General features: G+C 31.7%; 2 protein-coding genes and 2 long non-coding RNA genes across 4 annotated transcripts; 2 read left to right on the plus strand and 2 right to left on the minus strand.

Moving 5' to 3' along the window:
- Positions 1 to 2673: 2673 nt before the first annotated feature.
- On the minus strand, positions 2674 to 9419 carry LOC147906764 (uncharacterized). Its single transcript, XR_015548115.1, has 2 exons — positions 3987 to 9419; positions 2674 to 3647 (listed from the first exon to the last, which is right to left on the minus strand). It is a non-coding gene; the product is annotated as an uncharacterized LOC147906764 (long non-coding RNA).
- A 269-nt stretch (positions 9420 to 9688) lies between these two features.
- LOC105144905 (uncharacterized) lies at positions 9689 to 15367 on the plus strand. The gene is made up of 3 exons (XM_011054153.2): positions 9689 to 10038; positions 11443 to 13795; positions 14374 to 15367. Exons 1-3 carry the CDS (start codon positions 9835 to 9837, stop codon positions 14520 to 14522), a joined length of 2706 nt encoding a protein of 901 aa, XP_011052455.2. The 5' UTR covers positions 9689 to 9834; the 3' UTR covers positions 14523 to 15367.
- LOC147906765 (uncharacterized) lies at positions 10045 to 10883 on the plus strand. The gene is made up of 2 exons (XR_015548113.1): positions 10045 to 10303; positions 10369 to 10883. It is a non-coding gene; the product is annotated as an uncharacterized LOC147906765 (long non-coding RNA).
- A 264-nt stretch (positions 15368 to 15631) lies between the features above and the next one.
- Prp39 (pre-mRNA processing factor 39) lies at positions 15632 to 24183 on the minus strand. The gene is made up of 13 exons (XM_011054151.2): positions 24009 to 24183; positions 23718 to 23839; positions 23136 to 23342; positions 22436 to 23020; positions 22060 to 22234; positions 21382 to 21629; positions 20660 to 20785; positions 19711 to 19859; positions 18749 to 19154; positions 18225 to 18389; positions 17729 to 18115; positions 17333 to 17619; positions 15632 to 16959 (listed from the first exon to the last, which is right to left on the minus strand). Exons 1-13 carry the CDS (start codon positions 24055 to 24057, stop codon positions 16668 to 16670), a joined length of 3198 nt encoding a protein of 1065 aa, XP_011052453.1. The 5' UTR covers positions 24058 to 24183; the 3' UTR covers positions 15632 to 16667.
- Between the last annotated feature and the right edge of the window lie 271 nt (positions 24184 to 24454).

Here is a 24454-nt window from a genome sequence, read left to right on the forward strand (position 1 = left end):
TAATTATACATTTATTTACAATAAAATTAAATACAATATTAACACAATTTATACATGAATATAATTTTCCAAAAAGTTTAATTTCAGGGGAGCTAAAAAGTCAATGAAATTTAAAATTAATTTGGTTTATTCTCATAATTGATAATTGGAACGAGATGCTGATAATTAAATAAAATTTAAAATTAATTAAAAATTTTATTGAATTTTAATCCTTCCTTTCCAATTATCAAGTATGTACAGATGATGTTTATGTATCCCTACCTACATATTATCTTTACTGATTAGAGATTTATTATGTAACATTTTTTAGTTAATTATATTTATTTTTTATTTTTAAAATAAAATTTAATTACCCGATCGCGAAATTTATTTGTCATTTAATTTGTAATAATTTAATTTTTTAATTTAAAATAATTATGATTATCTCTACCTATTCATACTTATTGTCCTACCTATCCGTATTTCCATTTATTCGTACTTATTCGCATATTCTATCTCAACCCGTATATATTCCTACCTACATTATTTCATTAATGTGTAATAACATCGCGAATATAATAAGTTAATAGCTGTATTCAGCAGAAAAAACAGCTTTGCAAATGTTGTAAAGCTGCTTCCTTTACTGAACGCAGCATCTAATGCCTAATCATGTCCTATCGCGTACTAATGAATTCAGGGAACCTAATCGCGATCATACTAAATAAATAAGCAATAAATAATAATAATTAAAACAGACTTTCAATTTTTAAAATACAAAAAAATTAATAAATAACAAGGCTAATGAGAGTCAGCGCGGATAATCAGGTGCAAGTTTTGTAGAGTAAAAATCTGATTATCCACACTGACTCTTATTAGCCCTGTTGTTTATTGGTTATTTTTGTATTTTAAATATAAGCAATTTTTCAAAAAAATATAAGAACTCGCAATTTGCGAGTAAGTTACCCTCCCGAATAATCAATTTATCTTTATACACTGAGAAAAAATAATTTGTTCAACTAACTACACACATTTTAGTTGTTTGCAGATTTCATTATTTTATCAAATTTTATTTAATCGAATTTTATTTATTAACTCTAGTCTACTTAACGAACTGTTTAACATTAAGCAGACTATGATTAAATTCAATTAAATAAAAATTGATAAAATAATCAAATCTGCAAACAATTAAATGTGTTTAGTTCGTTGAACAAATTTTTTTTCTCAATGTATATATTCCTTTTAAAAACTTAAATTGGTATTACACACCATCCTACTTCATACTTTTAAATACTCTTCTTTCTTCTGGCCAGATTAAACTCACCTTTCGTTGCTTTTGGCCAATATTCTGGCTTTATATGCCAGAAAACGACAACAAGGAGAAATTCTCCTTTTTGCTGTCGACTGCTGCCGACTAACATTGCCGGCAATAAGCGTAAGATTTTACGCTTATGTATGATGCGCGAAACACGAACGCGTCGCGAAAGGGCCATTATATCAATGAAATTGACTAAATTGTAATATGAATAATCATCAATAATAATAATAATAATAATTCTATTAATATACAACGAATAAATGTCGCGTTTATTCTAAATTAAAAATATAAATATTCGACTAAAAATAAATCTAAATTTAAAAAATTTTTAAGTTAATAATGTTTTTATTTTAAAAGTCTCGAATATTAAACTAGATTAAATTTTTTAATATAAACATTACTATATAAAAAACAAAATTTTAATTTAAAAATAAATTGAAAATTGCTAAATCGATTATGATTCGATAAAATTCAAGACCCATGTACGTATTTTTAACGATTCGAACGATTCATTGTTGAAGCTCATCTCAAGCATGCGGAGATGAGAAATTCAAATGAATGATATAAGATCCAAAAGGAATATTTTTCTCTTGCATCAATAAATATATCTCTTTGTATTTTGAAAATTATTAGAATCATTTTTTGTATAATTTATTATTTTAATATTAACTATTTTAAGTTATACAAAACTGAACGCGATTTTAAAATAATTATGAGATAAAATTCTTCTATTTCTTGATAAAATGTATATTTTGGATCTTACATCATGTTACTACTTTAACTGGTATAAAATCCAGTTACTACATATGGATAAGTTATAAAAGATCAGGCTAAAATCAGTGCATTGAAATAAACAATAATAATTAATAATCATAAAATGTCTTTTATTGAAAAACGAGATCAATCAATTATATTAAAATTTTCATTATTATTTCATCAGTAACACATGTATACAAATAAGTGTAAAATAGTAGAAGAAATTTTTTAAATAAACAGTACACATTATACATATATGTAGATATTGCTTTTCTGCACCAACTTGTATAAAACTTAATCCTGAATGAATATTTGGGAATAGGATAGATAGGAAAATAATAAAATAATATTTGTTTGTTACACTGTAACAAACGCTTTTCCATGTTATGATATTCCATCCGAGAAAAAATATTTTATATATATAAATTATATATATTTATATATATTTATATATATTTATAATTATATATAAACTTATATATAATTTTATATAATTTTATATAATTGTATATGGAATATTTTTTCTCGAGCATAGATAACAATTTCATTCATTCTAATTATTATTTTATGTAAGCTTTATATTTTTTAATTTTATGTATTTCATATATTGAAAAAAATGAATATTTTATTCTTTTTTATTTTTATTTCCAAGTATGTCAAGATGTATTCTCAGGAAAAAAATAATATATATAATATTAAAGTAACTATTAAAAAACTATTTTACATATAATTATATAAAATTACATAAAATAATATGTAACTTTACATATAATTGTATACAAATATATATAATTATATGCAATTATTATATAAAATACGTTTATTTATACATAATTGTATAAAATTATATATATTTTTATATACATAATTTTATATAAATGGACATATTTTACATAATAATTGCATATAATTATATATATTTATATACAATTATATATCTGTCAAATATGTGTGTCCATTTATATACACACAATTATATAAAGTTATTATTTTATGTAATTTTATATAATTATATGTAAAATAGGTTTCCCCCGAGTTATTTTAGTATTACATAAAACACGATCATTGAAACAACCTATTTTTTATTATATTTCTGAACTTGAATTATCAAACCCAGCTTGAGTTACTTTGTATCAAAACGTTCACATTAACGTATAAATTTATAATTAGTAAATAAAATTTGAGCTAAATTGAATAATCTTCCTTAAATAATTTTACTCTATTCTTATAGTTAAATTAACAAGATATTGTGTAAAAGCAATGGCAACATATAGGAATAATTTAAAATAACTCAAACTGGGTGTAACGTGATTATAAATTTAACAATACATGCACAATATATTTAACAATAAGAAGGTATTCAGGATTAAGTTTATCCTAATCTGTTTTAACTTATCCATTTTAAGACAACGGATGTATGGAATTCTTTACATATATTTATCCGTATATTTTTATTAAATTAATACATATATGCATTTATAGATATATAATATATTAATAAAATTACCATACATCCGTTATCTCAATAAAAACATTAATTCGTCACTCACCAACCCGACGCGCAACAGCGGAGTTCTGCAACGTCGCTACGATGATTCTGTAACAAAAAAATATAAAATTCAAATTATAACAAATCAGGAAGAACACAAACAATATTTAAAAAAAAAAAGCAAAGTTGTCTTAAAATAATCATATAATTTTCAAAATGTATAGTTTTTATAAGCATCGAATTTTTTAATTCATTGAGTTAGATATTTATAAAATAATTATGTATTTTTTAAAACAGATCTTCAAAATTCGTATATGTATATGAAATTTTAAAATAACTTTAAAATAATCCTTTTTCTAATTATCATTTTTAAATCATTGTAAAATAAAATGACTCAAAAATAAATAGAAGAAAGATATTGATTTTACATAAGCAAAAAATATTTACCGCAAGGTTGCTCCGCCGGTGCCCGATGCCTCTCTCAGACCTCCTCCTCCTCTCAAAATCGGGTTGGCATCCTCTCGCACAAGACACTCGCGTAAAACACTCGCGAATAATATACTATAAACGCACGCGGACTATAACTTGAGTCCGATAACTTGAACGGCACTCCCGAAATAAAACGCGCGACGCGACGAACCGGCTGCGGTTCGTTCATTTTCAAGTAAATCGGCGACGAGGGTACGTTAGCTTCCCCGTTGGATTTTTACACGAAGAGAATGATTTTACTCAATATCTAAAAATTTATCTAGATATACAGACATATCCGAAAATTTTTAAATACTTGAGAAAAACCATTCTTTTCATGTAAATATCCTCTGGGTACTGAGCCCTCTCACCACGTCAAGGTGTACCCGTGGGAGGGAAGATAATCTGAAAAATATAATATATAACTATTATCTATATTACTATGCAATCGGTTAATTTTTAGAAATGAATATCAAACACACGTCTGCAATTCGTTATCATTGCGAAATAAATTCAGAGGAGATAAAAATGAATCTTTTTATACGTAGATGATGTCTGTAAGAAATAATTAGAGTCAATGAATGGGCCAGAGATTAATAAAAAAAGAGACATGTTTCTTTTATTACCGATAAATAGTTCCAAAGTTACGATTAATTTTTAAACGGATCGTATAATAGAAGGTGGACAAAAACAAAAAAATTAATTAAATTATTAAACTATATTAATTGTGAAAGAAAGAATTGCGTTATTTGCATAAGGGTATTCGTATTAATGTTGCTTTTTTATGACTCGTGTGATACAGACAAGTAGCAGTGTCGCTACTGATTTTGTAATATGCATTAACGTTAATATTTCGACGGTTAGATTATCAGCGCGCGACCTTGGAGTGGGGATGGCACGGAGCGACGCGTCTACGTCATGTTGCTACGTAGTACATGTTTACTCGTAGTAGGCACAATGGAATGTCTGAGCGTAAACATGATCACGCACCGGGCGACCGGGCCGCCCGTCTATCCTTCCGTATCAAAACAACCCCAAGACCACTGCGCCAACCGTCTACGTAATTTCTACGAAAAGTAACGTATTTTACAAAATAAGTAAGGTAACATATCCTTTACATTTTTATATTCTCTGATGAACAGGCTTTAATGCACGGTTTGCTTTGCTTCTTACATTTGTTACGCACACCACATTCAACTCCTCAGTCAGAAATGATGGAATCAATATCAAATCGATGTCGATTCGACGTCAAAATCATCAAATTCGACGTCGATTCGACATTGACTCCATCGTCATTTCTCACTGGATCATGAACATTTTAGATATTTCAATCCTGTTAGAATAAACGATTATTAGTTTGTAACTCTTAATTCTGCAGTCATTTACTTATTCCGCATTCTTAATCCGCATTATTACTTCATTAAACCTAATTAAAACAAAATACGTTCGCGACAAAATCATTATAGACATATATAGATTGCACGAATTACAAATCACTGTTTTATTTCGATAGGTATTATATTTTTAACTCTTGGTGCTTAGAATTCAACAAAACTTACATTGCATTATGCATTCGAATATAATTTACTCATTACTTTTGTGGATTAAACGACTCGCGCCAACTATACTGTTGAGTTTTAAGAAAATCAATGTAAGAAATTATTTTATTAATTCCGCGACGAAATACTAATTGGATTTTAATTTGTTTCACATATAATAATATAAAGTCTAATTATAATATATCGATATACACAGTAATATACGGAACTCGATCGTATTTAAAAAATAAAGATGTTTAAATATGTACTTTTAATAAAATATAAAAGAATTATATAGAATTTATTATTTTAGATAACTTCTTCTGATCTATTTTTTAATTACATTTTAAATAAGTCGTATGAGTTAGAGATCGGTCGTGTCAAAAACAATTTTATTTAAAGTATGTATTTTAAATAAAAGAAATAAAGCAGTTATCTAAAATTTATTAGTTTAATCATTAATACACACCTTAGTTCTGGGCAATTTTATTACTTGGGCACCCTAATGTAATAATAATTTATCAATTCGCGTTCATAGATGTTTAATTTCCATTTCAAGATTAATGCGACACTCGGAGCGACCCGAGCGATTCGTTACGGCCATCCCCCTCTAAGGTCGCCAAGCGAATGCCGAGAGCCGAGTAATAACTGATACGTAGCAACCACTACGCCGCGCATGCGCGGCACGCTCCCCCTCGCTTTTCGCTGCGCAACCCTTCCCCTCGCTTTTCACCGAGCGATCTTTCTTCTCAGTTTTCACCGGGCGCTGTTCGGATATTCATCTATTGTGTTTAAAAAAATATTCACGGTTTATTCAATTATTCATATTTTACATGATTTTAACAAATGAATATCGTCATATATTTCGTGCTTTGCTTTGTGGCATCTCTGATATTTGTTCAATCCTATATTATTTGCGCGATTCTTGTAAACGTAATTAGTAATTGTCACATGGAATATTTTTGATATTCTAACATTATGTCTCAATTTTTATTATTCTTTTGAATGATTCATACTTAAATAAAGGTTGATAATATTCTGTATATTCTTGATATAAAGATACATGCAAATTTTTTTAATCTTGCGAAACAATTTGCGCTAAATGCACCTTTGGCAAAAAGTATTAAATATCTTGTTAATTATTATTTAATTTTTCAGCTAAAAAATTAATTTATGATACTACTAATTAATTTATGATACTATTTTTTCTTTTGTAATTGAATTGGAATTTTAACTTTAAGATATGTTAAATATATTTTTCCTTTAAATATTTTTCTTTCAGAGTTTTACATTTTTGAATGAAAAAATGCATTTTTCTCATATTGTTAACTATATATATAATTAACAAAATGAGACACTTTTTCATTCAAAAATATACTTCACTAAATATATTTAATTGCAACAATTTATATACATTTTATTATAAATGTACAACTTTATAAATATTTTCTAAAGATGTTAAAATATACGTAAAAATCATTTATTAATTCTTATATAACTTGTAAAAATAATGAAAATTAATCCACTATCAAACTTACTAGACTCAACTTATGTTGGGAAAAAATGAATATTGTTGTGTAGTTTATATCCATATTTTCAGAGGACAATAGCGTGCAGGAGCATTTTGCAGTTACAGAAAAAAGGCCCTCATATCCTCTCTCAGCAGGTCTATTCTTTCATCGTGAAAAAAGCTGCTCAGCGGCATTATAATGATAATGAAATTTGCGTTAAGAGTGTTACAAAATAGATCTGCAAAACAGTTTCACTGACTAGTGCTGCCATCCAACAAAATACTTATTGATTTACTTAACAAATACTTATTGATTAACAGTAGATAACTCAGTTATTATGTAGAATAGCAAAAATTTCGTGAAGAGTTGAAAATTCTATATTTTATAAAAAATGATATTATAAAATAATTGATACTTCTTTCTCTCCTCTGTCTCTCTATTTTTATTTTATATCTAAAAAAAAAATATTTTTGTAAGTGAATTATTTTTATATTACATGCAATGCTATAATTTTATAGCAAAGACTCATTGATTTTTTTCACGATGAAGGAAAAATAATTATCGATAATGTGACAAACAATTAGAACGTGAGAGTCAGATAGATATTACTTAATTTATTTTGTTCTTTCGTATTTCAGATGCTATATGTTTTCTTTATGTTTTCGATGATATAATATTATTACACATTTCAGATTCTAGATTTACATGTTATCCTTGTTCTATTATTTAACACGTCATGTAGATTGATAATATATGTCATACACGAGGAACAATGAATTATTATTTTTAGCAAAGCGCATGCTGAACTCTGTCTTCCCACACTCAATTATGCATGTTCATTCTCGCGTAAATTATACCTCAGCTAACTATTCCTAAGCACGCTAAATATTCTTGAAATAGGTATTCATGAAAGATTTTTACATCCTCTAAAAGCGTTCCAAGAGTATTCTGGAATATTCCTAAGTATTTACGAAATGTAAAAGTAACATTCAAATATCAATTAAAAATTCCATTTATAATATATCATTATATATTCTGAGAATGTTCTATATATATATATTCCGCAAAATGCTAATTTTGCCAGAAATTTCGAATTCAGTCGTCTCTGAATCATTTTTTTAAAAACATAATTTTATATTATGAAAAACACATAATAATTTTATGTGTTTTTATCTTAGAGTCCAAAATTTTAGGACTAATTTTACACATGAAATGAAATGTCAATTGCTGTAAATTTCTGGCTTACGCACAGTTACTCAACAGCATATGGTGGATAGCTAAGCATGATCTCCAATGAGAAATGACAATGAATCGACGTCGAATCGATTTATAAATAACTTTTTTATTTAACTTTTTAAAAGCTTTCTTCAGAGCATAAAAATATTACAAAGTAATAAAAAGATGTTTTTTTCATGTTGTTTTTTTGAAACATCTATAGTTTCCTTAAAGATAATAGAAGATTAATTATCTTTAAAAAAATAACTATTCTTCTTTAAAGTTAACTAATCAAACAGACTCAAAGTAACAACAGAATAATGACAATATAATATATGTACATTCACTCACATATGTTGAGTCACCGAACGGGAACGTATAATTATCCAATTTACAGATTCAACGCAATCAAACAATTGACGAACGCGCACAATGCAAGGAAAACTCAGCTGTACGCATCAGAATTGAATTTAATCATTGGTATATGTATAATTTAATGGAATTCCCGTATTTAATTGCTAAGCAAATACATCGTGAATGAAAGCATATTTATTCAAAAACATATTTTTTTTATGCTGCATGTAACAATTCCTGAAAAACTCTTGCTGCGGAACAAGTTAAATGAAATTAAATAATCGCTTTGGGAAGATGCAATATAATATTGTTACTTTTCATTAAATGATAGGATTTTTAAATATGGTTTTTACATATTCTTCTTTTCATTTTTTTTAAATACAAACTTTATGTCATTTGTATGCAGCAAAAGTATATGTGAATTTACGTAATTATTAAATCAACAGAATTATTTTTAAAAGCTATCAAGTTGCAAAACTTATATCGATGCAAATAGAGCTATTGATAATAATAATCTCCAATTTTTTAAAATAAAGTATCAACTTTAGAGACTCAACAGACTCAAAAAGTACTGTTTGAAACAAAAATGTATGTACACATGACTTTTTTTCATTTAATTTTTCGGAAACCTTAAGAAAATTAAAAAACTCAATTAAAATCATATTCATATATTGTCTTAATTATCCTATAATTATATTCACCTTGTTTCATCTCTCTATTCTGCATGAAAATTTAAATTAAATAGAAAAGAAAAAAAGGAAGTGAAACAGCTAAAAGAAGCATTGTTCTTCTTTTTCTTCTGTCCTTTATTAAAACGAATGCATTTATATTTATACATAAATGATGCAAAAATATGCAAATAGATTTCTAATAGTTCTAATCACTTCCTCTACTATAAAAAAAAAGAATCTACTCATCCGTAGTGCATCTTCTGCACTTCCTTCTCTCTCTCTTTCTCTCATAGATTTTGATAATATCCGATTATCATCCGTCTCCTTCCGAGCGTTTGGAAGTGTAATCCAGGGTAAGCTGAGAGTAGCTACGAAGAGTGAGAGGGACAGACGACAGATACACGAATCACGGAGCGTCTGAGCGTCAGTCAGTCGCTGACAGTCGAAGATTGCTTATAGATAGTTCTGATCTGTCATTCGAGAGCTTAGTGCGGTCGATCCTGAGCAGAGTTGAGCGCGACGACGCGCGTCTCGCAAAATGGCAGAACGAAGCCGCGCGGGTCATCTCGCGCTCCTCTACCTGGCCTGCTTGATCGCGCAGATGGTGCGGTCGAACCCGGTGAACATTCCCCTGAACCGGGTATCGTCGCAACTCTCGGAGAAGGCGTGGAGAGCCCTGAACGATCACTCTCCGACGCATCACTTGTACGCGCATGGCAATCTAATAAACGCGCAGGAATTGGTGAGTCCGTGTACCCGCTCGACGTCGCGCGATTTCCACGGAGAGTCAGGATATTTCGGGGAAAATTGGGGGAAGTTTCGATTGCATGTCCCCTTGCAGCGCTTTTGTTTTCATTTTCGACGCAGTCATATGAGTGTCATGAGGCAGACAATGCTGACATGAACATGAGTCGATGAGCTAATTTCTTTGTTTGGTGATGACAGCAATGAGAAAGACCTTGCTTGCAAATAATGCGTCTCAAGTTTCCAACATGTAGCGTTGAAAGGTGGAGGATAATTTTTTTCTGCTGCGCAGTTTAACTTCTCCGAATAAATAATTAAATATTTGCAGAAGTGAAGATGAGATTCCTATAAACATTTAAGGTTGTCAGATTATTATCGATGTGATGAAAATTAAATTGTGAATTAATTGCTATTATCAATGTGATGAAAATTAAATTGTAATGAGGCCAAGGATTAAGTAATTGGATTATATTATTATTAGTATAAACATAGTAATAATTTCTTTTTTCAAAATAATTATTTGGGAATGTCACAAAGAAGTCTGATAAAGTTCTAAAGGTAAAAAGATTTTTTTTTAATTTTTTAATGCAATAAAGAATGAGTGAAATTATAAGTATTGCATGTGTTTGATTCTATTTATAGATAATCTTATGGCATGAAAGATATAAGAATTTAATATCAAGGAAGACATGAAATAATTGCATAATTATAATGATTTTAATTTGTTTTCTTGAAAGAACATGTTTAATGAACATTCTTTTCTGAGAATCGTGAGACGTTTTTACGATCTTAAGGAGATATTATTTACTGGATTCTTTCGAGAACGCAATGTTCTACGTAATACTCAACTGATGTAAATAATTGACATCATTATTTAGAAAAAAATAAATACATCAAAATTGCAATTTGTTTTTAAATAATAAAGCTAAAAAATTTTTAACTGTTCTGGATTCTGTCATTATTTTATTTCCTTGATAAGGGTGATATTAAGCACAACTGCTTCTGAAAAACAGGGATAAGATAATATTTGTTATTTTTCTGATCATGTGACATATATGCGTATTCTATTAATACGTGTCAAGGTACATATGTTCTATGTATATATTCGGAGGCCTTTCGAATGATAAACTGAGATAATAACGGTCTGGGTTATCAGGACAAGTTGTACTCAGGCCAAGCTGTACTTAGCTAAAGAATGTGGAAACTGATTACTGCGCAACAGATTTTAAGTACACAATATTATGCTTTCTAATTTCAACAGTAGAATAATTGCTGCAATAACTAAAATTGTAAACGAGATTTATTATTTTACTCAATAATGATGATATCAATAAGTCTGTTTAATTTTAAGATAATGATTTGCGTTTCATTTCTCATGTAAATAATTCTATTATTATTGCAGGATGAGCCGCCTTATAAAGTATATAAATTCACGTACGACTTGAGTCCAATATGTGGAACGGAGTCCTGTCCCAGAGAGGCCTGTACTATTGACTTGAAGCAAGACGAGTACGGCGACATAGAGACGCTGAATGATTCCATTCAGTGCATGTACTTCTATCCAGCTGATGCACAGAATGACATGTCACAGGAGCAACAGAGTTATCAGGAACAGGAGGACACTCAGGTCACTCAGGAGAGTCTGGCCGAACAGGTGAACAATAATCGAAGCGTGGAACTGGATCACGAGATTCAGGAAACCGGCGATGAGAACGTTAGACCATTCATCGCTATGCGCGCTTCTGGGAACTATTGTCCAGGTTGTCCGTACGAGCTGAATCCAAATCTGCCAGGTCTCCTTGCCTTCGGCGACCAAGCATTGAGATCAATGGACGAGCAGACTACGAGCGATTACAAGCACAAATTAATGAGCATCGTAAGAGTCACCCGCTCGGTACCGGTCTCATCCAACGTGATAGAGTATCAGCTGTTGCTGCTGATAGGCGAATCTGAATGCCTCAAGAACGCCCTAGAACGGGAGCAGGAATGTTCATTGCGAACGACCGTTCCAACCAAGTTGTGCCTGGTCACGTTCGAGCAACGACCGTGGCAACAGTCATCCCTCAAAATTACTAAGAATAACTGTACAGATCCCGAGAATGTGTCCAGTGCCATTTACCAAACGCAGAGATCAAATTTGGAGAGCGAATCCTTTGTGACAGTCAAGTATAATGAAGGACAATCGTCCCACACTGAGATGGCCGATATGTATGAAGGCTTGAAAGAAATTTTGGAGAATTATACCCTCGCGCCTTCGACCCCCTCAAAGGAACCCGAGGAAGCTGAAGTCACAGAATCCGCTATCATGAAGATAGTGTTGAATAAGAGTCAGGACGACGAAAAGATCTCAGGTTTTACGGACAAGGCAAAAGAATTCAAAGAATTCTTAGAGAATTTTGATCTGCCTGTCAAGATGGAAGATGCTACACCCAATACAGATGGAGTTATGAAGGAAGTCAAGGAAGAGAAATTTCTGCGAAAGAAGGTTTCCGTGGAGGATTTGAGGCTCGAAAAGACAAAGGATAGAGGAAACGTTAATAATAGAAGGAAGCGTTCGGAGTCTATTCCGAACTTGGTTGGTGCTCCCACAGCAACGTCCATAAACAATCCTGATGTTCAACTCTTTGCTCAAAAAGCTCTGCAGAAAGTTTCCGCAGAATCAGACAGTCCGAACGAGCCGCTCATAGTAGAAATCACCGAGGCGAGTGTCCAGGTGGTCGCTGGTAAACTTTACAAGATCAAAGCCAAACTAGGCGACAGTGATTGTTCAAAAGGCGTCAAGGACAACTGCAAGTTGCTAGAAGGAAGCGAGGTGAAAGAGTGTCTGATACAGGTGTGGTCGCGACCATGGGAAGATAAAGGTTCGCCTGAGATAACGGTCACGTGCCCTCCGCCAGAAAATAGCAGAAGGAAACGGTCTCTACGCGGCATTAATTACACCAAAAAGATGCTGCAAATTTCCGAGGACATGAAGGCCGAGCGGTTATTCAACAACTTTATGACGACTTACAATCGGACATATTCCTCACTAGAGAGGAATCTGCGATTTAAAATATTCCGCGAGAATCTCAATTTCATAGAGGAGCTGCGTGAAACCGAGCAGGGAACCGGTATCTACGGCGTGAACATGTTCGCCGACATGTCGCAAAAGGAATTCCGCACACGTTATCTCGGTCTACGACCCGACTTGCAATCGGAGAACGAGATACCTTTGCCTAAGGCCGAGATCCCGGATATCGATCTACCATCCAGCTTCGACTGGCGACAGAAGGGCGTCGTGACTCCAGTGAAGAATCAAGGCCAATGCGGTTCGTGCTGGGCCTTCTCGGTGACGGGCAACGTCGAAGGCCAATATGCAATCAAGCATGGCCAGCTGTTGTCTCTATCCGAACAGGAATTGGTGGACTGTGACCATCTTGATGAGGGCTGTAACGGCGGCCTACCCGATAACGCCTATAGAGCTATCGAGCAATTGGGCGGTCTCGAACTGGAGTCAGACTATCCGTATGAGGCGGAAAACGAAAAGTGCCATTTCAAGCAGAATTTGGTGAAGGTAGAATTGGCCTCCGCTGTCAACATTACATCGAACGAGACGCAAATAGCACAGTGGTTGGTGCAAAACGGTCCAATCGCCATCGGCATTAATGCTAATGCCATGCAATTTTATATGGGAGGTGTCTCGCATCCCCTCAAAATCCTGTGCAACCCCAACAATCTGAATCATGGCGTGCTAATCGTCGGATATGGCACAAGTCGTACGTATCTTATTAAAATACCTTTCTAATCTAGTATTGATCATTTTATTATTGGAAAGACAATAATTAATTACTTATTTAGAATACTAAGAGCACTGAATAACAGTGCTTTAATATTTACAATAAGCAATCAATTAGTGCCTTTCATTATAAAAAATTATAAATTATAAATTAAATTGGTCAGTATTACATTTCTGTAAAAATAGTTTTAAACACGATTGAAAAATATTTGAAAAACATAGTAAAAAAAAAGTAGAACTAATCTTATATTTTCTTTTCCACAAAGATCCAGAGAAATTAATTTTAATTATCATCTTGGATGATTATGATTTTACAATTTAATAATCTGATATTTTTGTATCTATTGCTAATACGTATATATATATGAGAGAGAGAGAGAGAGAGAGAGAGAGAGAGAAAGAGAGAGAGAGTAATCAAGAATACGTATTTTACTAAAAATCAACGTTTTTTAAGAGATGCTACATTTTTTCATACATCTTTTCGAAGGTTTACAATTTAATATTAATATTGAGTGCGATGTATATAGATGACATATATTATATCCAATATTCTTTTAGGCTATCCGCTTTTCCACAAAAACCTACCGTATTGGATCATTAAGAACAGTTGGGGAAAATCTTGGGGCGAACAGGGATACTACAGAGTTTACCGCGGGGATGGCACTTGCGGACTTAACACGATGGCTTCGAGTGCCGTGGTTGTTTAACGCTGCTACATTAAATAAGTTTTTCATGACAATTAACTTATAATCGTTTTAAACGAAGTTATACATTATACATACATATATAGAGATATCCTTATATATATATATATATATATATATATATATATATATATATATATATATATAATATATAGATATCTTTTTCTACTAATTAACGTCGATTTTGAAACTGTATCCATTCGCTTGTCAAAAATTTAATGCGGCTTGATCACATTACCACTCTACACTATGTATTATAATATTCACTCAATATGATGTTCAGCTTGTGCAAATATCTGGCAAGCGGATGAATCGTCTGGAACTAGTTAAGTATGTTGTGTAATTTAAGCTAAGTTTAATTTTCTGCATATCTATATATTAGGAAAGAAAAACGATGTTCAAGAGAAAATCGTTTACGACAATCTTATTCTGTTGAAAAGATCGAAACAAAATTATATAATTCGCTAATGTTTTGCAAATCTCTTTATAAAATAATACAGATAATATATATAAATATTTAAAGTGTGTTAAAATATGCTACGATGTTGAAATTTCAGCAATAGAAATTAGTTTTAATTGCGTGTATAAAAATCAGTAAGTAAAAAAGAAAGTGTACCCCCTTTCCCCCCAAGACACTTTTATATTTCAGTTTTTAAGTTTGTTACAGATCGTCAGCATTTTCTGAAAAATTTTATAACGGATTTTTAACTTCGCTTAGGTTCTGAAAAATAGTTTTATATGCAATTTATTAACTGAAACAAAAAGCGAAAAAAAATTATAAGTAAACGAAACAAAGAAATAAGTAGAATCCGATTTTTATTAAACGCAATAAAGATTATTATGCGAAACCATGTCAATTTAATATACCTGAAATCAACACAAGTAAATATATTCGAAACGTAAATAAAGATTAAAATCGTTACAATAACGTGTTGAGAAATATATTTGAAATTTATAAAATTTTGTTTCCGTAATTATGCTAAACTACAAAATTAACATAAAAAAGAAAAGACTAAAATTATTTATTTCCACCAAATTTTAATTATAAATTACTGCTGTATATTAGAAAAATTTAAATATATATCGAAATAATTGTGAAATTATGAAAACTATTATTTTTTTCATCATATTATTATTAGTATTATTTCAAACAATCAAAAATCATTTTTTAATATTAAATCTTTAATTAAATCTTACACGATACTTACCGAATATCGAGATGTAACCGATACATTTTACATATGTCAAAATAATCTTCAATAAAAGAAACCACAGGTTTAAATACAGAATATCTTCAACATTAATGAAAAATATTTCTTAATATTCTGTGTCGGACAGAGCTTGTTTGAAAAAATAGAGCTCGATGTAAACAAATTTAACAAAGAATACAGAAAATTATGATCTGCAGTGATCAGGAATTTTTTTTCGTAAAATTAAGTAGTAATCGATTTAAATAAGTCAATGTTTTACATAAATTTGAAAATGTGTTATATACCATGATATATCCAACTGACGCAGTGTATCGTAAGATTCAACACATTTTTTAAATGTAATTTCATTGACATTATGCAACAATCATTTTGGAATCTATAATTTATTAAGAATCGTGGATGTAATTCGAGAAATCCATCTTCACATTTAACGCTATAAAGCTGCAACGCTTTGAGTTATGTGAACACACAAAAGGTTCTGAAAGAACTGTACACCACTAACAGGAATTTCACTTGTTCATTTTTTTTTTAGTAAAAATTTAATATTTTCATATTTTTGATTTGAATTCTTCATAATAATTTATGTAAAATAAAGATATTGCAATAAAACAATTATTATCTATTATTAATAATTATTTTATTACATTTTAAATTAATGTATTATTAATTTAAAATGCAATATAAAATAGCGATGTAAACAAATAAAATTCTGTTAACGGTATACCGTTTATTCATATATTAAATATCCATGCTAGATATCAATTATTGATATATAGAGAGAAACGCTTGACACATAAGCTTTCATATGTCAAAGGATATCAAGGTACTTAAACAATTAATTCCTTCGTCTGACTTCGAAATCGACAGAATAAAAGCTAGAGAATGTACAGTAGGACACAATTAATAGTATGATAGTCTTAGGGACAATTATGTGATATTAATAATAATTGTAAGATCCCCACTGGTTATAAGGTCCATAAGCCTGTGGTCCACCTTGACCATACTGCCAATTTTGATAATTAGCATAATTGGGGTCTGATGGAGGTGGATACTGCTGATAACCTTGTTGATAGCCGCCCTGTCCACCATATTGTCCGCCCTGAAACTGTTGTGGTGATTGGTAAGGACCGCTCGGACCGCTGCTGTATTGGTATGAAGACTGCGAACCCACGGATGGTGAAGGTGGTACATTCGACTGGTCGGTTTTCTTCTTTGGAGGCGAAGAATCGCTGTAAAAAATCAGTAAAATAATTTTCTATCGGAGTTTCGACATATTTCATGTATGTATAATACATGTTACGTTTATTTCATAAACGTAAAAAATATATAATGATACATTGTCAATTTCAAGTAAATGATATAAACTAAATGTATGTATTAATTACATTTATACATTAATTATATTTAATGGCAATATTTGTATTTTAATCTTTTCATATTAATGTATTTATTAAACTTGAATATTCTATTAAAATATATTTTTATATAAATATATTAAAATATATATTTTCATTATATTTAATTGGTAAAATATTTAAAACTATTTTATCAGATTAATCTCCTTAATAATATCTTTATTTTAAGTTTTCTATGGATACTTACGTTTTGTTGTCGTCACTCTTCGTCTTCTTTCTCTCTTTCGCTTGCTTGATGCATTTCTGGAATTGTTCGTGAGCCTTCAATACTTGCCGGATGTCGGGACTGAAATCTTCCAGGAATTCTACTTTACGCTGCGCAAAAAGCACTCTTTGTTCAAGATCTGCATGTTCTCTTTCTATAAACATATCCATGTAGCCTACTATTTCTTGAGTATCAACTGGCGTTCGTTGCATTGCCAGATCTATTAATTGCAGATATAGCCTGGGATTGTCTTTATCTTTTTCTGTGGCCTGTATAAAAAATGCAATATATGTTGTGTTAATAAATTTATATCAATATTTGAACACAAATCATCGTAATACATAGTCAAGAGAAAATTAATTTCATATTTAAACGTACCTTCATTAACACTTTAATTGCTTTGTCGACATCATCCTTGACTTTACACAAAAATCGCGCGTATTTTACAGCAATATTATTAGCAATCGTTCTGTTCTTGCTATTGGTAATGTAATTTTCATATAAGATACATGCTTTTTCTAAGTCTCCACGACGGCGTTCCAGGTTTATTCGACGGTATGCCACTTGTAGCATATTTGGCAATACATTATCAATATTCTCTAATATGGTGGCAGCTGTCTCGAAATTATCTTGACCCTCTTCAAAGATAGCCCATTGTAAGTGCAAATTTGGTTTCTTTGGATGATGTACCATACAAGCTCTCGAATATACATCTCGGATTTTTTCTGTGTTGTCTCCCTTCAGCGATTCCAAATAGCGTACAAACTGTACAAATGAAAAAATAAAAATTATGTTATAAGGAATGTTCCTAATTATATGTTTGAAGTAACAAAAATCAGCATACATGTAACAATATTGATTGATATCTACTTACTCGCATCCAAAATTCATCATAAAGTGCACAAGCTATAAGACACCTCTCGAATAAAATGATTATCCGATTTTGATCCTTTTGTTCAATCTCGAAATCTAGGTACTCCTTCCAGTTTTTTAACTGACACCGTTCCAATGGTTTTACATGGAAATATGGTCTCTTTATCTGTTAATTATACATCATATAATTAGATTATAAACTAATTGTCCTAGATTATTAACTAATTTGAATTGTGCTTCAAAGTGAAATTAATTAATGAATCCAAATCTTTTAATTTGGAATATACTTTTTTACTTACAACATAAAACATTGTAAAAGATTGACTTCTGTATTACAACGAATCCACATTTACTGCGCGATTAGGTAGAGCTACGGTGAGGGATCGAAATGAGTCAGAACTTTTTTTCCATTTATAGCAGTGAAACAATTCAACGTATTGAAATTAAAAGAAGTCTCATTTTGCTAATAACTAAACTATTAAAGTGTGATCATAATGAATATAATTGTAATCAAATATCATGTACCCCTTCTTCGTACGTCCATCTCGCTGCAACCGCATTGACGTTTGCTTTATGCATTTTGCGCCTGCTGCTAATAATCTTCTCACGGATGGCACGAGTCTCCTCATCAGTAGGTGGTACTTCATGAGGCGGTGGTTCCTCGCCGGGTGGTGCGTCATCTGCAGCGGATGTCGCAGTGGCATCATCTGATTTGAGAAGGGCCTTTACCTCAGCGCGTAAGGCAAGGAAATCGTCCACACTTAGGATACGATTTGGCAAGTTGGACGACACAAATTCCTGGAAGGCTTCGAAGTGGGAAGTGTAACCAAGAGTAGGTGTTGACAATAAACGATCATACAGCGCTGTCACTCTGCTCAAGCGTTTTCCCTCTGATTCCCACTTTATGTAGCTCTCCCAAAGACGATCTGATCTGTTTTATATTAAATTGTTATATTATATTATTCTTTCAATATCTATTAATTGTTTGTTAAAGTACACCTTTATCAATATATTATGAAGACGTTCCTTTATTTACTATGAGTATTAAAATCTATTGTTCACGTTACACATACTACATTTTCAATACTTGCAGTAAATATAACGAAACGCAATCTGTATAGCTAAAATACTAAAGAAATTTATCATCTTTCTATGAGCAATAATATCGCTTATTTACTACAACATAACTCAAAAAAATAAAGTTTTCCAGAAAATGTTTCAATGTTTCGAATCATTAAAATATTATAATATTAAGTTTGTTATGCAATTTTGGTATAATAATTAATTGTAGGAGGAAATAAAAGTATATTTCTTTTTAAGTATGTTCATTCTTATTTTCTTTATATTTCTATTTTTTTTCTGCAAACAAATGACAATTTTTTGTTATATCGTTGTTGCAGCAAATGAGCGATGTAATACAATGACATATAAGCTAATAAAAATGTGTCTACAAATATATATCTAGAAGAAAATTTTAGATTTGTTACCTGAACTCAAGCCCACAAGCTTGTATGGCTCGTTCGTACTGCTCCCGGAGCTTCTCTTCATCTTTTTCATAGACGGTTTTACAGTGGTTGATGTAATGGAGCCAGAGGTCGACGCTTAGCGAAATAGCTTTCAGACCTTGATCGAATACCTGCGGTAACGGATTCGTGGATCGTATTTAGAACAGTTTACAACTGGGTTGGACTTATCGGCGGGTAGATCTTATACCTATTTTGCTTTTAGCTTTCGTTAAGCATTACGGTCTTTTTTAGCAACGTATACTCACATATCGTTCGCATACTGTAAATAAAGAGATTTAATTAACACAGAGATTGCAGAGCATTGTGCATTCACCTTAAAAGTCAGGGAGTGTTCCGATCTGGGCGCCACAGTGTCTTCCGCCACTCATTCTTGCTCCCATTCTGGCACGTGCACGTGTCCTAAGTCTTTGTCTCTGACTTTGACTTAACACCCAACCCGACATATCTTACTTACATAAAGTAAGAGTAGCGCATATATCTTATGCTTAAGAGTTTTACAATACTTTCTGTAGTAAGCTATGTGTACAAATGCTTACAGTAAATATAACATAGTTTTCTTTCATCACGATAAAGGCGCTTCGGAAACAACTAGCCATCTCGCTCGACTTACGTATTGTACGATAGAGTACTTGATGTATTCGATATATCGGTAAGATAGTAAAATATGTAATATAGCATTTTTGTAAGTATCGCAGGATATTAATTAAATAAGTAACTATTTTGTAAACGAAGAAAGTCGAATAGGTGCCGCAAGACGTGCTATGCTGTTGGAAGGGAAAACCATATTTATGTGCGTGCACACTGCCCACGCGTCTTCCTAACTCGAGCTATTTTCATTAGATTGCGTTAATTATAATGATATCATATAATGAGAGATAGCCTAACGAACGTAATATACGATCGGACTCACCGTTTGAACATTTTCGGGGTTGCCCTTCTTCTTCTCATAATCGGCGAACTTTCTCCAGTAACCGTAGCAATATGGATAACGCTCCAAGAATTTGGTGTAAGCTTCGCGCGCAGCCTCTGCATCGTTCTGTAGCAAAAATAATAAAAATCGAATATTGATTCTAATTCATTGAAAAGACTTCTGTATATCACCAAGGATATTATCAGATATTTCTTTAATCACTTGTCAAATACATTTTAATTTGCTTTAATATATCCTATATTAGATAAAGAAAACAAAAGAATATATGCTAAAGCAGCCAGAACTTTAGCGTCTATTCTTTTTGTTTCTTCTCAACCAAACCATAAAGAAGTGGAAGCTCATGAACTAAGTTATCTAATAAATATAAAAAAGAAAAGATGATAAGAAAATAAGAAATGCATGGCTGTAATGTAAATATAAGAAATCATGTCCTCTTTTTGGTTTTCTTATATATATATAATGAAGAAAATAAATTATATTCCATATTATTAGGTGTTGGAATTAATTCGTAGCGTTTTTAAATGAAAGAATGTTATTTATTTCACATGAGCATTAAAAAATACATTAATGAAAGTACTTCCCATCACTTGTAAAACGCTACGAATTAATTCCAACACCTAATATATAGATTATATATATATAAAAGAATAATTAACATAGACTGAATCTTGAGTAAAACTTTTAAATAATCTTTTACTTACTTCTTGATCCACGTATTGTAAGAGATACGTCCATCCTGTAAAGTCAGATGGATCTTCATTAACAGCTTTCCAATATTTTTCTAATTCAGGCAATGTTTTCTTTTTTGGCGATGCTGGCTTGATTTCTTGCTTATCTCCCGCTTCCGTATCGCTCGATAAGGCAACCTTTTTTGCCGGTGCCTCATCATTGTTCTCAGATGTCGGAGAACTGGGATCGTATTCTCCTTCCGCATTTAATTTACGTTTAGCTAAAAATATAAAAGAGGAACATGTAAGAAAATTTCTAGACTACGACATTTTATGGTACATTGTACACTATTAAATCTGTAGTGTCAAATTTAACTTGACGTGAGTCGCTATTGTTCCTACTCAAACATATTTTACCAAAATAATGGTTATATTTGACATTACATAGTGTCGTTATATCGTTTTGGTAAAAAATAATGATATATTTAATAGGAGCAGTGGCGACTCACATTAGATTAAATTTGATACTATATAATAGATTTAACAGTATTTAAGGGCGCGTTCGTATAGAAAAGAAGAAAACAAAAAAAGTAGTCGATCAGAACTCGCGCTTGGAACTAAACAGTCGAAATTGTCGATTATCAGCGCGAAGTTCTAATTGACTGCTGCTTTTCTGCTTTCTATCAAGATGGAAACACGAAATGTACTAACTTCCGCCTTCTGGTTTAATTTTCTTTTCTAGTGTTTTTATTGATTTTGCCCCATGCTTTCTCTTCTTATCGCTGTCTGGCGGCAATTCATCTTCAGACACAGACTCAGTTTCGCCCAAGTCTGCTGCAGCAGCAACCGGCAGTTCTTCGTCAGAAACTGCTTCAGTCTCTGGTTCCTATGTAAAAATTATTTATGTTATCAATCTATGAATTTACTATTATAGAAACTATTATATAAAACAATAATAAAAGATTTATATAAATTCATTCAGCTAAACTTTTTCCAAACATCTTTTCTCTTTTTTTTCTCCAATGTGAATTCAGCTGAAAAGAACTGATCATATATATATAAAAAATGTGAATAGAACGCTTCTGACCTTAGCTGCAGCTTCAGTCGGCAACTCGTCCTCTGACACAGCTTCCGTATCAGGTCCGATCTTCTTTGTATCATCTTCAGTTATGTACTCTTGTATTTCTTCAGTTTCTTCATTTTCTTCGTTTTCAACTGCAGTTATTTCTATACGCGGCAGGGAATCACTCTGTGACACTTCCATTTCGGGTTCTTCTATCTTATTCATCATTGTTTCCACTGCTTCTACAGTTTCCACTGTTTCTACTGTTTCCACATCTTCCGATATTTCTTGCTCGTCAATTTCCATAACTTGGATTCTAGTACCAGTATGAGTAGACATGTTCTCTGAACCATCTACCTCCTCTGCCTCTAAGATTTCTTGCGTCATTGTGTTGCCATCTTCATTGATAACTTCTTGAAAATCTATCAATACACGTTGTTGATTAGAGTCATCATTACTGATGTCTTGACCTTCTATTTCAACATCTTGACATTCCAACTGGACGTCTTGACCTTCCACCTCGATGTCTCCACGTTCAGCCAGTATCTCTACTTTGTCCATACTACTTTCTTCCATAATTATGCCCTCTGATCTTATATTGGAATGCTCCTAAATGAAATAAGTTTTATGAAATATAGTATCATAAAGTGATAAAAAAGTAATGTAGTTTTTAGAAACTTGAATATCAATAAAAATGAGAAAAAATGTTGCATAAATCACTTACTATTTCTTCAACATCTTGTTCCATTTCTTCATTTTGATCCATATTCATTTCCTGTATATTAGTGTCTTCGGAATCCTCCAATTGCAAATGCAACGTGGAAGAATCTTCATCGCTACGTTGTTCCACAATAACGTCTGTCACACGTTGAACTCCGTTCTCAGGCATACTTTCTATCACCTCCTCTTCCAACATAGATGTAGTCTCTTCCTGCAATGACAATTAATTGTTTACTATTTTTTTTTTCATATTGATTTCTACAAACAAATTATTCAAATAGATCATATTTATATTGTAGACATAAAATATTGAAAGTTACATTATATATTATAATTGTTCAATATTTTAGTCAAATAAATATTATTTTACATTATTGCTGTTCTAATGAAATATATATATATATATATATTGGATTAATGACTTGTCCATTCTTCAAACATTTATATCAAAAGAAAATAAACAGAAAGCCACACTGATGCTCAGCTACTTTGCTTCAGTTTTATTGCTAGACGATAAAGATAATGTTATTCACTGATGATATTAATCCATGTCAGTGCAATCGGTTACAAAAGGGTTGACTCTTACCTCAATTTCCTCAATCTCATGGATCTTCTTGGGAAAGCGCGTTGCTCGGGCAAGAAGTTTCTTCACAGGTGGTTTCTTGGCTACTGTTGTTTTTCGGGCCCGACCCGATCTAGTGCGTCTCACTGGAAAAAATCACAACGAAATATTTACAATGCTCCAGGTGTATGAGACGCCGTCTCATCGAAATGGCGGTTTCGTGGGTTGGGCGGTCGCGCCGGGCGGCACGTCCTTGGAGACAAACCAGCTCATCTCCAATGATCTGATGATAGATCAAGTATCTCAAAGCTTTACCTGGTTCGGCCAAAGCAACCTCGGCTTCATCACCGCTCGCTGAGGACATCGTGCTTTCGCTGCAATTTTCGGAATGTGTGAATTGCAGAACCTCACAATTGCTCAGACAGAATTCAGACAGAAAATGGCGTGGCTGGCGACGCAATAGTCGCAATACTTCCAAAGCAGGTTTACCAATAACAAAGAGAAACCTGAGAGAGGCTATGTCTTTTTCTTGTCGAATCGCTCATACATTAGCGCCAGTACATACATTTTAGATTTAGGAACTACATAGCTACGTATTAGTGATAAAATCGCGATATCGTAAATAAATGTAGTACGAATTCATATTAAATCGTAGTGCTAAAATATATTTTAAAAAATATAATGTAAATTATAATGTCTTTATCTCTTCTTCTTCTTAATTAAAATAAATTCTAATTACAATAGAAAATTATAAGTTGTTT

Source organism: Acromyrmex echinatior, chromosome 18, assembly GCF_024713525.1.
Source record: "Acromyrmex echinatior isolate Ae372 chromosome 18, ASM2471352v2, whole genome shotgun sequence".
In the NCBI taxonomy this organism is placed as follows: domain Eukaryota; kingdom Metazoa; phylum Arthropoda; class Insecta; order Hymenoptera; family Formicidae; genus Acromyrmex; species Acromyrmex echinatior.

Bases quoted from the DNA above. Each gene is read 5' to 3' on its own strand.
- LOC105144905 (XM_011054153.2), top strand. From the start codon at position 9,835: ATGGCAGAACGAAGCCGCGCGGGTCATCTCGCGCTCCTCTACCTGGCC. The intron at 10,039-11,442 runs GTGAGTCCGTGT...TTATTATTGCAG, and splicing joins TAATAAACGCGCAGGAATTG to GATGAGCCGCCTTATAAAGT. The intron at 13,796-14,373 runs GTACGTATCTTA...ATATTCTTTTAG, and splicing joins CGTCGGATATGGCACAAGTC to GCTATCCGCTTTTCCACAAA.
- Prp39 (XM_011054151.2), bottom strand. From the start codon at position 24,057: ATGTCCTCAGCGAGCGGTGATGAAGCCGAGGTTGCTTTGGCCGAACCA. The intron at 22,235-22,435 runs GTCAGAAGCGTT...ATTTTTACATAG, and splicing joins CGACTGAAGCTGCAGCTAAG to GAACCAGAGACTGAAGCAGT. The intron at 16,960-17,332 runs GTAAGTATCCAT...GATTTTTTACAG, and splicing joins AAGAGTGACGACAACAAAAC to CGATTCTTCGCCTCCAAAGA.